Source organism: Montipora foliosa, chromosome 7 (assembly GCF_036669935.1).
Source record: "Montipora foliosa isolate CH-2021 chromosome 7, ASM3666993v2, whole genome shotgun sequence".
Taxonomy (NCBI): domain Eukaryota; kingdom Metazoa; phylum Cnidaria; class Anthozoa; order Scleractinia; family Acroporidae; genus Montipora; species Montipora foliosa.
The window spans coordinates 17,323,120-17,338,767 of NC_090875.1; the positions used below are offsets into that span (position 1 = coordinate 17,323,120).

At 39.4% G+C, this 15,648-nt stretch overlaps 2 protein-coding genes across 2 annotated transcripts in view; one reads left to right on the plus strand and one right to left on the minus strand.

Moving 5' to 3' along the window:
• Positions 1 to 1,154: 1,154 nt before the first annotated feature.
• On the minus strand, positions 1,155 to 4,108 carry LOC138010338 (histidine N-acetyltransferase-like). Its single transcript, XM_068857255.1, has one exon. It carries the CDS (start codon positions 4,014 to 4,016, stop codon positions 3,024 to 3,026), a length of 993 nt encoding a protein of 330 aa, XP_068713356.1. The 5' UTR covers positions 4,017 to 4,108; the 3' UTR covers positions 1,155 to 3,023.
• A 2,265-nt stretch (positions 4,109 to 6,373) lies between these two features.
• The window catches only part of LOC138010926 (leukotriene A-4 hydrolase-like), a 28,420-nt gene continuing 19,145 nt past the window's right edge, over positions 6,374 to 15,648 (plus strand). The window contains exons 1-9 of the mRNA XM_068857933.1: positions 6,374 to 6,594; positions 7,169 to 7,302; positions 9,166 to 9,286; positions 10,000 to 10,068; positions 11,633 to 11,737; positions 12,813 to 12,865; positions 13,567 to 13,639; positions 14,386 to 14,538; positions 15,363 to 15,383. Of these exons, the coding sequence (XP_068714034.1) occupies positions 6,448 to 6,594; positions 7,169 to 7,302; positions 9,166 to 9,286; positions 10,000 to 10,068; positions 11,633 to 11,737; positions 12,813 to 12,865; positions 13,567 to 13,639; positions 14,386 to 14,538; positions 15,363 to 15,383 (876 nt within the window). The 5' untranslated portion in view covers positions 6,374 to 6,447. The remainder of the gene's footprint in view (positions 6,595 to 7,168; positions 7,303 to 9,165; positions 9,287 to 9,999; positions 10,069 to 11,632; positions 11,738 to 12,812; positions 12,866 to 13,566; positions 13,640 to 14,385; positions 14,539 to 15,362; positions 15,384 to 15,648) is intronic.

Below are 15,648 nucleotides of genomic sequence, written 5' to 3' on the forward strand. Positions count from 1 at the left end.
TCTATTATAATTACAGGGTTAATATCAGTGTAGGAGACCGTCTGGGTGACGCCATTTTCTAGGGATACCACCTTAGAGCAAACTCAAATTTTATCTAGGGCATGTTTGCGAAGATAAATTTCTGTAATTTGTATTAATATAATTTTCAGCGGTGAATATAAGAATTGTGTTATATTCACCGCCCTACCCGATGAATATAATATTTTTGGAGGCGCGCCTGCTAAACCAATCAAGCACTTTTCGTGCCTTTTTATCTCTTTTTAGCCCGTTGTTTTGCACTTTCTTGATATTCACCGCTGAAAATTACACTAAAACAATTATTCGCCTCAGGCTCAGTAAATATTGGGGAATATTTACCTCGACTACGTCTCGGTAAATATTCACCAATATTCACTTCGTCTTCGGCGAGTAATTGTTAAATATAAACGCCAGCTTGTCGATTCCCGTCTGACCTCCGTTGTTCTGTCCGATTGAACAGGTTAATATCACTATGGGAGGTCGTCTGGGTGACGCCGTTTGCTTGGGATACCCCCTTGGATCAAATTGTATCCCGGAGCATGTTTGCGAGACTAAATCTCTGTAATATGTAATATAAACGCCGGCTTGTCGATTTCCGTCTGATCTCCGTTGTTAGGGAGCTTAAGCAACGACAACGGCGACGGCAAAGAGAACGTCACAATTTTTTTTGTTGGGCAAAAACAATAGCTTTGCACGCTCTGCACGTGCGTTTTTCACTTTTGTCCATTTATTTGCCGTCGTCAGCAAAACAACAACGTGAAATAGCCAAATTTGAGGTTTTATGGAGGACGTCAGCACTTGAAGATAAATTTACAATTGAGTCCCCTAAATTAATAAGCGCCGTTCCGACCAGTATCATTCTTGGGGAACTACCACACCCTTGCAAATTGTCATATTAAAAAAGTCGAGATAGTCACGAAGCGATTAAAATAACGCGAATTTATATTTTGAGATGACGTTCTCGTTGCCGTCGCCGCTGTCGTTGCGTAAGCTCCCTGTTCTATCTTATTGGACGGGGTTAATTTCAGCGTAGGAGACCGTCTGGGTGAAGACATTAGGGAATTTAAGATCTACAACGGCGACGGTCGACGAAAACGTCACCTCAAAATATAACTTGATTCTATCATAACTCTTTCGCGATTATTCAGTCTCGTTCACGTCCTACAATGTGAACGAAGTATCCTAAAAATAAATTGGTACGAGCGGTTTTAAAGTTAAAATAGAGAATGAAAGATTCACTGTTGCATGCTTACGTTGTCGTCAAAACTTCAAATTTAGTGATTTCACGTCGTCGTTATGCAGAGGACCGCTGAGATACTTGCTGAAATCCGTGCTGCACGTGCAGCACGATTATTTATGCTCTTTTAACCAATGATATTATTGCTTTGTGGCGTTGTCGTAGTCGTAGCCGTCGTCGTTTCTTAAATTCCCTATTTGCACGGGATACCACTTTCGAGGAAATTGCATCTGGACAAATTTGACAGGTAGGAATACCCGATCAGCCGGGGAAAATCCTAATGCACTTTTTAAGATCGCACAGCTACTGAGCAAGAAAAGGATTTGAAATCTAGGAAAAAGTTGTCGCGGGTGGCCGAGCAAAACGTTGTCTCTCGGAGCTGGGTTATAAGGTGAGCTACAGCCTCAGATAAAATTTTTGAAACATTTTGCAATACCTTGCTCTCCCACAATGTTGTTTTGGCAAATGGGCTCAAAAACTCGCGTTCAAACAACATTGCGAAGGGAGAGTAAGTCGCGAAACCTTGAGATCTGTATAGTCGTATACTGCTCTAAGGAATTTTGTCACAGACTGCAGGTAGCCCTCCATGGGCGCTTGGATTATCTCATCTATCTTGTAAAGACGTCGCATTACGAAAACTGAAATGCGAGTTTGAAAGCCGTTTTAATAAAAAATAGCAAAAGGAATGTCGTTCATTTTCGTTTCGATTTTGCCGCTTTTAGGGCACACCTATCATTGCCGTAGCAACTTAATTGGAACTTTACAGATTGCAATTAACAATTTAATTGTGATCCGATTGTCCATTCGAAATCGAGTAGCGATTTTAAAACTTAACTGCTAAGTCTCCTGATCCACATTATCCAAATCATGATTTGCGCTAATTCTACCTTAAGACCATCTCGAAATATGTTGCCTTTGGTGTGTTGTCAATTCCTGTCTGTGAGCTGAATGGTCAGCTGTTAGACAAATCAGCTCATATACAGATTGTTGGCCAATCAGCTCACAGACCAGAGTTATACACACGATCAACTGACGGGCTGTCAAAACGTCAGTGGACCATCCAATAGGATCGCCGTAATGCCGTATTCGCCATCCATGGCCTGACTTTTTTAGGGACTGAAGCAAATTTGACATTAACTAATTAAAAAGCAAATTACACTTGTAAACATAAGCGATGGCCTTACTCGTGCCTTTCGGTTATCATGAGAGATTAGGTCATATGAGACAGTAGTCCCTCACAGATTTTTAAACTAATTGTCTCTAATTAATAGAGAAAAGGTTCCTAACGATTTTAATGTAGTGGTGTCAAGGAAATCTAAAAAGGAAAATAGTTTGCTTCCGATCGCCGTCCGTGGCTTAAAAACTCAAATGCGATTATCATGGGCTGGTGTTCGAAACGTCAGCTTTTGTTTCATTCTTGGTCAGTTTTCTTTCCTCAGGTAGTTAGGGAAAAGAAAATCAAAGGAAGACTTCCTTCAATAAAATGTGTAAAAACAATTAAGAAAAACTGAAAAATGGAGTCAGTTATTTTTCATAAATCATGCAGTGAATTTAATTGGTTGGGAAAAACCTGATAGTCAATTTTTTAAACTTCAAGCTAAATCATTCTTGCTGGAATACGAGCATGTGTAAAAAGAACTTACAAATTCACTGAGACAATGTTAATTTCCCTGTTATACTCTGTTATTATTCCTGCCTTTTCCACTAAAGAGCTCTTTAATCCCACTCGAGACTTTAACTCAGGCTGAGTCGACATTTCCTGTTTAGTTCAGTACGCCATAAAGTCCTCACCGTTCTCGCTTTCGAGATGAATACTTTCCTTGTGCACGTAGCTTTGCTTCAAATTCAGGCAGTCGCAAGGCTTGTAACACAAGATTCCCTCGAGGAGCTTTCTTCCACTAGACACCATGTTTCTATCGGCTAGAAAATGGACTACAATCACTAAGGTGTTGTCAGGGGAAAGCACCTCGGCGGCAAATTTTACATGCTCCAGGACATGAACTTGAAAGAGAAGGTGGTGCCTGGCATAAACATTGCATTCCCAGTGAAGTAATTCGTTCCTGCGAGACAATCGCCCGTGGCTAAACGACTTAAATGGCTCGTCTTCTTCTGTAACATCAACGAGCACCTTGTCGCCTTCTTTCAACATAACTCCCACGTTCGCGCGAGAGGCCTCGAGAACCATGCCGTCAGCGGTAAAGATCTCCTTCGGAAACAGCATCCCAGATATAATCTCATCTTCAAACTCTTCTTTGCTGCAAGACCTGACTTGTGGTCCAACCCGTTCTTGGACGTCGTTTAACTTCTTTAGGTTGAAAGTAGCTTGATTGATGTAATACGCTAGAGTATCTTGCTTGAAAAGCATTTGGTCAGAAAACAGTTCCTTCCGACGCGCGTACAGCTGTTTTGGCGCGTAGAAAAACTCTCGAGAAACATTTGGGTAGTTTTTGCGAATGAACTCCCTGTTAGCTTCGATCAACTGGATTTGAAGGTCGTCGCGACGAAAATCCGGGTGAATCATCTCGGCTTCACATACTGAACTTTTCCCTTCATTTACAATGGCGAATGTTCGGAATCCAACAACACGGTCTTTGATAACTGCAACGAAAGCAGACCGTTTTGGCTCTACTAACCAGTCGTTGAATCTGTTGGGAATGTAATCGTGATCAGCCTGGGCTCTGTCTTCGAAAGTGGCTCGCGAGAGCTTCACAACGGCGCTGAAGTCGTCTTCCGAGGCAGGGCGAATTTCCAAGTGTTGCATTTTGAATACCTTTCCTTGAAGAAGCAAAGAGATACAAACGACAAAGTCCTTGAATTCACGCCAGATAGAAGTGATGATAACGATTTGAACTTTACATAAGTTTTTATAAGAAATTTGAGATTGTAGTTTATTGTGAAAGCACAATGCCTTCATGGTCCAATTGGCTGAAGGTCACTTACAACCTAATTAGTTGTCTTGTCAGGATGATATAAACGAGTTAACTTCTTGCAAATATTCGTCTGTTCGAAGAGATGCGAACTCGGGGCCAAGAGACAGCCACTGAAACACACATAACGCTAAATATTAGCATTACATCCGACATGACATAAAAGAAATCTGGAAACAGCTTCCGTAAGTGCTGCTCTACGATCCATCAAATCTGGGACTTGTTTCACGCGTACTTGAGCATTCGAGTAAACGTTTGGAAAATAAAAGATTTACGTACAAAGAAAATTAAAACAAATTAAAAGATAAAAACAGTTCACGTTTGTTATTATATCGTTTGAAAAGGCGTCTTTTGAATTATTTTCACGTCTGGTGAATGGTAATTTTCCTACTGTTAAACGCAAATGCTTTTTAGAAGTGCGTTTTAGATTAATGTGATACATAAATATTCAACCTCTTAGAGATAATAAAAACTTAGAAATCTCGAGCTCAGTTCAAATTAGCCATTCGCCATTTTCACATTCCCCGGAATACACTTTGTGTGCCGCCAAATTTTGCAAAAACCATTGGTTTCAAATGCTCTTGGGAATATGCAGTGTCCCGAGAGCATTTGAAAACAATGGTTTTTGCAAAATTTGGGGGGAAGAGAGGGGGGGGGGAGGGCAAACAAAGTGTAGTTTATTACTGAGTACTAATAAATGTAAAAGAAATGTAAAACAGTAGTCGAACAGTACAATTAATTGAAATTCTTAACCGTGATGATTTATGATTTGGTTTTCCTCTTGCACGATAAAATGAAGAACTACTCAGAGTAGTTGCACTTAGTGTACCACAGAATTTTAAGAACAGGTTAATTAAAAAACGTTTTTAGGCTCAGATGGCAAAAAAAAAAAAACAAACAACGTTCAGCTTCCGCCCCCAAATTAGACGTTCTTACTAAAAAAAAGTGTCCAGTGTAAATTCATTTGTCTCTCTGATTTGCATTTTCTCTCCTCTCATGCGCTTGAGTAGGATATCGACCTTAGTGTTTCGTGTCATTTTGAATAATACTTCATGATATAAATTTGGGAGCCGTTCAAAGGCCAAGTTTGTCATATTTAGGGAACAGATTACTTGTGTTACTGTCTTTTGGGCAATGCGGTAGATGTCGCGTAGGTTGTCGCGGCAATGTCGCGGTTCAGTCGCGGCAATGTCGGTTGTCGCGGTTGTTGCGTCGGTACCGCGGCAATGTGGTATAATGTCGTGTGGGGTGCACATTTGGTCAAATTGATTCTTGAATCACTGGAGTGCCTAAGACAGCAAGCGGAAGTAAGCTGTTTTCCTTTTTAACATATCTCGATACTACCTAATTTGCATTGGTACGTATCTATTCTTTGTTTGAGACGATTATCTATGAGAGACCACTGTCCGGACTTCGGAAATGTTCACTTCCGGTTTCCGTTCTTGCGCGCTTGGCTCAAAAATGGCCGTAGAAGTTCCCGTCCTACTTTTTGAATCAGGACGAGACAGAGATATTGAAATGTAAACATACAATATCTACAGTCAAAGCCAGAATTTGTTTTACTTTTTTAGCTCTTCTCATTCGTATTCGTGAAAGTGCAGTGCTGATTAAAATCAGCCAGCTATGAAAATTCCATTTTCTTTGGCAGTTTTGGTTAGCAAATTTTCAACCACAAAAAAATGATGTTTCCAATTAAATTTGTTTGAAATTTTTCAAATAAAGTGTTTGTTTCCGAAAAAAAAATGAATTTCAAAATCTCTTTGCCAGTTTTGTTTTCAAATTTCCCTGTCGCCACCGTCTTGAATATTTGTAAAGCGATACCGTTTCCCCATTTGCCACAAAACAATGCTCCTTGTTACAGAACAAAAGGGCAAACCGTAACACAAGACGAACATATTTTATTGCAAACATGATTTCGTCCACTTTAAAGTTAATCTTTAGTTGGAGTGAACGTTAATTCCCTTTAAAGCTTTGTCACCGAATATTTTGTCAGTTTTTGATAGCTAATATTTCGCAGGTTTAAGGCTTAAAATTGGGGAAGTAGCGCAGCTTTAAAGGTTGTTTTAACGTTTGATGTCAATTTTTGTACACATAGCAAGACGGCTTCTAGAGTTTATTGGCCAAACTATAAATAATCGTCCATGCCGCAGGGGAATTCTCAAACTCCATCCTCAGCTGTACGCACGTGACAGTTATTGAATGCGAAGAACTGGGTTTAGTCGGATCTCATTTGGCAGCTTGACTTCCTAGAAAGTGGAAGGAAGCATGGCGGATCCTTGCTCGTTTTCCAAACCGGATGAATGTTTATGTACGAATATTAGATGGTTGGTGGATGTTCTCTTTGATAAGCACATCCTGGACTGCCGGGCTGAGCTAGACTTTGAAGTGAAAGAAAATGGCGTCACGAAATTGGTGAGAGGGTTTCGCTAGTTTAACTTTCATTATATATGAACAAAACAGCTGGTCAATAGCTTTTTAGACGCATAGCGCCATACGCATGTCTAATAAGCGCGAATAGAATAACTGCTCGTCAAATTTGATGAAATCTGAGCTGTTTCGATTTTTACCAAACGACCGGAAGTTGTTTCACTTTTACTTTTACAAAACGACATGGCATGCAGCCAGTTTCCATATATGGTATAATGAGCTGATAACCGAGAATGAATGAGCCAATCAGAACCCCAGTGACGTAGTGGTGGGCATAGCAGGTCCACATCAGCTGAATAGCTTCCAAACCTTCAACGTGCTCAAACAATAAGCATAACAATAGGAGTAATGTGTTTTTTCTCGGGGATCTTCAATCGTCCTTTTTCAGGTCTTTGTTTTTCACACTACCCCCATTCCTATGGTTGGGTATCCAAACGACAAATCAAACATCCATAGGTCCAACTCCAGTTTCCTAAATTTTTCTGAGTCATCATTGATAAATTAAACAATTTAACATTAACTCACTGTGTTCCCAAAATATTAAATTTTGACCTTACAGGCTCTAGACACACGGGATATAAAAGTCAAGCAAGTGACAAATGATGCAGGGGAGATTCTAGAATACAGCTTGGGTGATGAGCACAAAGCTTTTGGCAGACCAATGAATATTAAATTGCCAAATGCCATGAAAAGGTGACTGACTATAATAGACCTCTTTCATAATCAGTGCTCGAAATTAGCGGTAGTCAGGTCCTCCCAGACAACCAGAAAGTTTACCCGGTGACTAGTTTTTGGTAAAATGCAAAGGTTGGTTGACCTGCATACAAGCTTGAAATTTCTGGACCCGGTATGAGAATTTTACTTTAAGCTATAACAGCCAATGTTTTCCTAGTTTAAAATTGTGAATTTATTCCTGTGTACCTGTACCATGCAACTGGCAATACATGTACTCCTTTAATCAGTGATTAACCCATTGGCTCCTGGGGGTTCCCCATTGACAAGTAAAATTGTCTGGCGTTAGACAGAGTAAAATACTAAGTATGGCCGGTTTAGGCCGGTTCAGGCCAGTTCAGGCGTCAAAGGGTTAAATGAAAGAAATGTGAATCATTCACCTTTTCACTGAGTGTGCAGTCAAGCCACTTTGTTCTGGAAGGAGTTTCTGGATTGGGCCTCACACATGGTGAACTCAAAATTATCGCTTTCAATAAAAGAAATTATGTTTGGTATTATTAATAACGATTCTAAATTCTGTTTAGCCCTCAATCATTTAGTCATTATAGGAAAGTATTTCCTTTACGTAAAAGCTCTTAACAGTAGATTTTACATCTTTAATGAATTTGTTTCCCTAGCTTGTGATAAAATTAGGCTAGAAAAATATATTTCTTGTACGACTAGTTGCGAAAAAGAGTTCAGAACAAAATGGTCTGTTTTTTGGTCTCTTGTAAATACGGAATGAAACTCTGTTGTACTCAACTGATTGCGCTCTAAAGTTTTTATTGTATGAGGTTTCTTTTTTGTTAGTTTTAAGTTGTAGTGTTTGTTAGGGTTGCAGATTGTCTTTTGTGAATGTTAACTGCACGTGTGTATGTTCAATAAAGTTGGAATTAAAAAAATAAATAAATAAAAATAAAAAAAATGAAAGAAATGTATTTAGTTTAACCCTTTGACGTCCAAACCGGCCTAAACCGGCCAGACTTTTAGACAGTATTTTACCCTGTCTAACACCAGATGATTTTACTCATCAATGGGGAGCCCCTGGGAGTCAATGGGTTAAGTGCAGGTTGTAGATGAAAGGGAGAAGTGATCCTCACAGTTATCTGAATTAAAGCAATAATTGTTGTCTCTCACCTGAAAAAAATAAATTGAGGTGGATTTGATTGGATTGGATTCCAATGACCTCTGCTATACCGGTGCTGGATGCTCTGCAAAGTGAGCTATGGAGCCACTCAGCCACTCAGGTCAATTTGTTGGGATCATGTATCCCTGTGAAATGACGCACTGAATGAAGTTAATGTATAAACTTGAACTGTCAGGGTTATAAATGAATGAAGGGGTAGTTTCTAAAGAAACTGTGGTGCTGCGTCGGTGGGGAAGTAGTATACAAAAATTTGGTTTTATCAACGGAGTTGATAATGTAAATTGGCCACCGTACAGAGATTCTAAAAGCTTTTAGAATCTCTGTACGGTGGCCAATTTACATTATCAACTCCGTTGATAAAACCAAATTTTTGTCAGGGTTATAGATTGAAAGGGAAAGTAACCCTGCACTTATCGGATAATTTAACATTCCTGAGAGTGAGACGTACGCCAGGCGATTTTACTCGTCAACTCAGAGCATCCTAGGGTGTTTGAGGTGTCAATGAGTTAAGCAATAAATATTCTCTTATAGACACCTGAAAAATTCAGGGGGCTTCAGTGGGATTCCAACTCATGACCTTTGCGATGTTGGTGAAATGCTCTAGTACCAACTGAGTGAGTTTGTTGAGATAAGTGTGAAAATCAGTTATAGCTTATTAATTCTCCCTTTCAATACTCCTTTTAATTGCATATCTTCAGAGACTCCAAGTTGCATATCAACATTAGTTACGAAACCTCCAAAACTGCTTCTGCTGCCCAGTGGCTCACTCCTGAACAGACTGCAGGGAAGAAACATCCTTACTTCTTTACTCAGTGCCAGGTGAAGGATTTTTCAAAATTTATTTTAATCCAGTTTTGAAAAGGTTGTTTGGTCTTTGAAATGGAAGTGATCGATAAAAACCCTTTGTTATGACTGCTGAGTGTGACTTGCAGTGTAAGTTTCCCATGTTTTTTTACAGTATAAATGATCTGGCCCTTATCAAACAGGCAGGATGTGATCTCTCAAAGGCAGTTTTTTTTAAGAATTCTCCCTATAAGAGTGTTGAAACAAATTAGTGTATAAAATTAAATGACAGTTGAGAGGATTGCGATCTATATGTGTATTTTGATATTTGCCTGTGATGGCTGTCAGGGCTGAAAAAAATTAATCATGACACCCAATAGTCGTACAGTTTTATTTTGAGAATGTCCCTTAGAAACAAAAAAGAGATTGTTTACAAAAAGTCATTTCAATGTGCCAAGTCACTTGGCCCTGTTTTAATGTTCATATACTTTTCAGAGAAATTATGTTATTGGATTATTATTATTATTATTATTAAACTTGTACATGTAATTCAGTCAATAAAACTCTTCAAGAACATTTACTCAAGTTTTCTTGCAAAGTAATTAAAATTAAGTTTGCTGCTTTGCGCAACCGGTTAGGGTTGGTTCATGACGGGAAAAGGGGTTGACACAAGGAAAGATGGTGGGATTTTAGATTTTCTGGAGTTAAAGGCAGTCTCTGTTTGTGACAGAATTCATTTTTTTTAATAGGCCATTCATGCCCGTAGTTTGATACCATGTCAAGATACACCCTCTGTAAAGACACCTTATCAAGCAGAGGTAGGTACATGTAAGACCACATTCCCTCAGTATGCAGTCAGCTCTTTTTCTCTTTTATTGTGTCTGTTAGGGACATTACTAAACAACCAAACAGCTAAACAAAAAAAACCAAATTGAACACCATCTATGGCCCCACCATACATTGAATACTAACCGACAAAGGTTGGATTTGAGATTAAACATTGTTTTAGGCCTAATTAGGCCTAAAACGTTCTTGCTCCTAATATCAGTCTTAATCTGAATCCTAATCTTAATGTCAATGAATTAGGAGCAATAATGTTTTAGGCATAATTAGGCCTACAATGATATTTAATCTCAAATCCAACCTTTTTCGGTTAGTATTAGTCATACATGGTGTTTTAGTGTTTTGTTTCATTGTTTCGCTGTTTTGTGGTTTAGTAATGCCAGTCTGTTAGGTCAAAAGAATGAAACTCTGTACAGTCAATTGAACTAAGATAAGAAACAACTGGATCCATGGAGCCAGACACAACACAATAATAAATACTGTATAATAAATGAAACAAATAATCAATGATATTTACCCGGGAAGCTCCATGCACTCAACCGAAAGTGGTTTTCAAGGACGTCCTGCCTCCAATGGAAATGGAATTTATAAATGTTGGTATTTTGTGGAAACGGGAAAAACCGGACAAAAACCTCTCGGAGCAGAGTAAGGAACCTGACAACAAACTTAACCCTCATATATGGCCACGAGTCTGGAATCGAACATGGGCCAGTCACTGAGTGGAATAGGGAAAACAAGTCAGCTTTAAACCCTTTTTAATTAATCCTAAGATTTTAAGACCTACAGATTTTACTGTGTCCAATGCCAGATGATTTTACTCGTCAATGTGCTGTGGTTCAGGAGTCTATAATTATGGGTTAACATCATCGACTCCTAGGATCCGAGTTACCCTGGTCCGAGAGGTTTTTCTTGAGCCGCGAAGCAGTGAAGACGAGTCGCAAAGCTGCGAGAAGAGAAAAACCTCGGGTCACCTTGGACTTGAAACTCACTTTCATGCAGACGCCGGGTCAGGATCTGACCCTCAGGCTCGGATTGGTTGATGTTTCTGCAATCACACAAATCAATATGATTGGTTCGTTTGGTTGGTAATGGGGGATGTGTGATTGCTAAATTGCCATTGGACCCTTTGTTAATTATCAATTTGACACGTTTGACAGGTGGCATGTGCATGAAATTGAGATTCAAGTCCAAGGTAGCAAGAGGTTTTTCTCTTCTTGCCGCTTTGAGACTCGTTTTTCACCGCTTTGCAGCTCTCTCGCGGCTCAAGAAAACCTCTGGTACCTACAGTACGTAGGAGTGCAGGGACTAATAATAAAGATTTTACTCTGTCTATTAGGCAAGTCGATTTTTCTTATCAGTGGGTACTGCCTATGTCAGGGATGAATGGGTATAATAGTCATCTGATGACTCCATGGCTAGATAACTGTGTATTTGGTATAACATGTATCCACTGAGCTGGTCAGATTTATCAGCACATAAAATTCTATGCAAGAACTTATTATCGTAATGTTTTAATTCCTCATTTTTCGTTATCTGCAGGTAACCGTTCCAAAGGATCTTGTGGCTTTAATGAGTGCAATAGGAACAGGAAGCAAGCCCCACCCTCAGCAGACAGACAAAATGGTCTATACTTTCACGCAGAAGGTGTTCTCTTTAGTTTAAAAAAAAAAAAAATCTTTTCTCATAATTTTAACAACATGATTTTTATACGATCTCAGGGTGAGACGAAAATGAAAAGACGAGGTTGCCCTTCGGGCAAGCTGTTGCTTGAGGTTACTATCCCGAAGGTCTGAGGAGCTAGCCCGAAATTAAATTGTTTATAAAATACATTTCGGTCGCTTATGTAAGCAGAAAAAGTCATGACGTTATTTACGGACGCGGTGCAAACCGATGTCACGCTACGATAATTTGGCCTCATAACATCATCATTTTCTCTCAGGAGCTTTCTGCTACACACTTTTTGATACAAAAGCTCTATTTATCATCAGAAAAGGGGAACCAACGGTGCTTGCCCATCAAGCTATGATAAGAAAACGCTAGCCCGACAAGTCATTCCACTATCCCCGGGCTATCGGACAGCACTTTCGTCACGCCCTGGATCTGTGTCATGTGAAAAGTATTAGTACAGCTGAATACTTGATAGTACTTGTCATACACGTAGATCTTTAATCTTAAGTGCACTTACTTTTTGGGCTCGTCAATTTTGCTCCCACCCACCTCTCCCATTGGCAGGGATGGATTGATAAGTATTCCATTGACTGCTGCATCGATGTGACAGGTGCCACTGGTTTGTGGACTGTGGTATGCTTACCATGTCTGCCCATCATTGTGTGGATAATGTATGTTATGCATGACTCTCTCAAGCACCTATACGCTAAGCTCACCTTTGCATTGAGTTTAATCATTATCAAACTCTGTTGGTGTAGATACTGACAGTGGTTGTTCTCACAGCAATAGTTGGCCAAAATATCTGGCTTCCAGCTACTATTCATAGTCAGCCCAAGACCAAATTACAGTTAATGTAGTATCAAGGGGTCTACATTGTAAGTTTTGAAACTGGGATGCTGTAAGTTTTGGCTGGAATTTTATAATGAAACATTAAGCTAGTCACTGTGGTAAATGATTATTATTGTTAATGATCGGCTTGTTGTAAAAAACAATTCAGTCTTGATACTATTAAGTTGTTTGACTCTTCATTTTCTGTGTTCTCCTTTTGGAGGTTGCTATACCAAGCTATCTTATTGCTCTTGTTGCTGCTGCCTTAGTCTGCCAGTAAGTCAAACCATATTCTGTTCCATAAATAAATACATGTACATGATTATTATAGATAGTGAGACTTAGTAAATTTTACATGTACTCTGTCTATTAACGCCAGATGAATTTACTCGTCAACGGGAGAAAAAAACTATGGATATCCCCTTTATTCAATTAACTGTTGAAAGTCGTGCACAAAAGGATGAAAACAAAACAATTCTAAGGTAAAAGGTAAAGTAACTTTATTTAACGTCGATAGTTCCCTCAACTATGAGGCTGGTATCAATGGAAGCCGACGGTGCGCCCTTTACCCCCCTCCCTCTGTAAGTGCTCCGTTTTACGGGTATTTAAAGCTATAGCTACACGGATCAGAGGAAAGTCAAAACAGACGTTTAAGTCACCGAGGATGGAACCGGGGACCTCTCACTCCAAAACCCATGCACTAGCCAACTGAGCCACGAATGCTCCTTGAAAAATGTTTGAAAAAAACATTTTCTGCCTCTCTTTTCATCCTATCTCAGTGTCTTTGACTATTGTTACTCAGGACTCCTGACATTCTGTTGCATGGAATGATATGAAAACCTGCTTTAATTTGGCTATGGTTTGTTGTGAGCAGAACATGAAAGAAATCTTCACTCTTGATAATTTTGTCTGCATCCCCTAATCTTATTTTTAGTGAGAGACTGTTAGTGGTTCATATAATTATTACTTATTTTCAGAGAAGTGGGTCCCCGTTCTAAAGTGTGGACAGAGAAAGAAATGCTTGATGTGAGTGCCTGGGAGTTTGCTGAGGTGAGTATACATGTCAGTATTTAAGATAAAGCCCCACTCTGCAATACCCACAACTCTTTAATTTACCCCTTCTAAATCAGATTTTATACATGTCCTAGCTTCCAAATTACTTTATTCTTTCAGTCATTTGAACATTTAGATTTTTGTCAAATTATGCTGAAGAATGTACCCCAACATGTTATGTAAATATTACAGGTACATGTACATATATTTATTCAACTAAATGCCACCTGTGAATACACACAGTACGTAGACAAAAGCAAAAAAATTAGGATGTTTACCCTTAAAAAATTAATGTTGAGTGGTTGGCTTACTTAAAAGCTCTGGTGGTATAATCCTTTATATTGTGGTATAGATGTATTTGACTGCTAGCACAAGAGAGGAAATGGGCTCCTTCGAGAAAAGAGCTGAAAAAAATTGTGACAAAGATGGTAATTGAAATTTCCATAATCTCCAGATTACAAGTAGATCTACAGTATGTCCCTTGCATCATCCACTGAATTACAAGGCCAAACACTGAATTGTTTTCATAATAACAATAATAATAATAATAATAATAATAAGAAGAAGAAGAAGAAGAAGAAGAAGAAGAAGAAGAAGAAGAAGAAGAAGAAGAATAAGAATAATAATAATAATAAGAAGAAGAAGAATTTGTTTATTATTGGTAGTTAAGGCCTTATTTCACTGCAGTTTTAATTTACTTATTTACTTCATGTATACCCTCTGACCGCTGACTTGATTGACAGGTTGAGTCACAGCTTGCCACTGCCGAAGAAATAACATTTAAATATGTCTGGGGGACATATGACTTGCTGATTCTACCTCCATCATTCCCGTATGGTGGAATGGAAAATCCATGCTTGACATTTGTGACACCTACTTTGCTGGTTGGAAAAGGGGTGAGCAAAATGTTATTATAAATATTTCACATGTTTCTTTGTAACAAAGGAAAACTGAAGTCAGGTGGACTTTGGCTCATTGACCCCTCAGGTTCCCTTGGACGATCCCGGTTGATGAGTAAAATTGTCTGGCGTTAGACAGAGTAAAGTCTGTTGCGGGAAGTATCTGACACTCCCAGGTATAGCCTGCCTAGCTGGTGGTATTTTTGGCAAGGAGAATGGGGTGGGGTGCTGTGTATGTTGCAGGAAGTACATGACACTCAAAGGTATAGCCTGCTTAGCTGGTGGTATTTTTGGCAAGGAGAATGGGTTGGGGCGCTGTGTGTGTTGGAGGAAGTATCTGACACTCCCAGGCAAAGCCTGCCTGGCTGGCGGTATTTTTGGCAAGGAGAATGGGGTGGGGCACTGTGTGTGTTGGAGGAAGTATCTGACACTCCCAGGCATAGCCTGCCTAGCTGGCGGTATTGTTGGCAAGGAGAATGGGGTGGAGTGCTGTGTGTGTTGCGGGAAGTATCTGACACTCAAAGGTATAGCCTGCCTGGCTGGCAGTATTTTTGGCAAGGAGAATGGGGTGGGGTACTGTTCAGAGTGCCACTCCCCATTGTATTTAACTCGGGTAAAAGTGGATTCAACCTGAAACCGGATTTTACCGGCAACATACATTGTATATACTGTTACAGTAAATACACACTGTAAGGCCACAAAGTGAAATAAGGATTAATTAGCCCACAAACCCATGGGGGTCCCTTGTCGCTGATACTACAGTACAACAACTCTGATCTGTGTTTTATTAACATTTTAATATGTTTATCCAATTCTTGCAGGGTGGCCGTCCTCTTACAAGTGTAAGTAATAATAATTATTATTAAAATTATTTCCAGCTGTTATAGTTGTGTTGCATACCATTCTCAAACCTAATTAATAGCTTTGCCATTAGAGCGAGTTTCTATTGAGTGTCGTAAAACCAAAACCAAAGTAATTACTTTGGCCAATCAAAAAGGACTGAAACAATCCGGCAAACCAATCAAAACTCGAAGTAATGACACGTAGCCGACACAAAGCGCGGGAAAATGTGCACGCGCGAGCCACGATTGGTTTTGGTTTCACTTC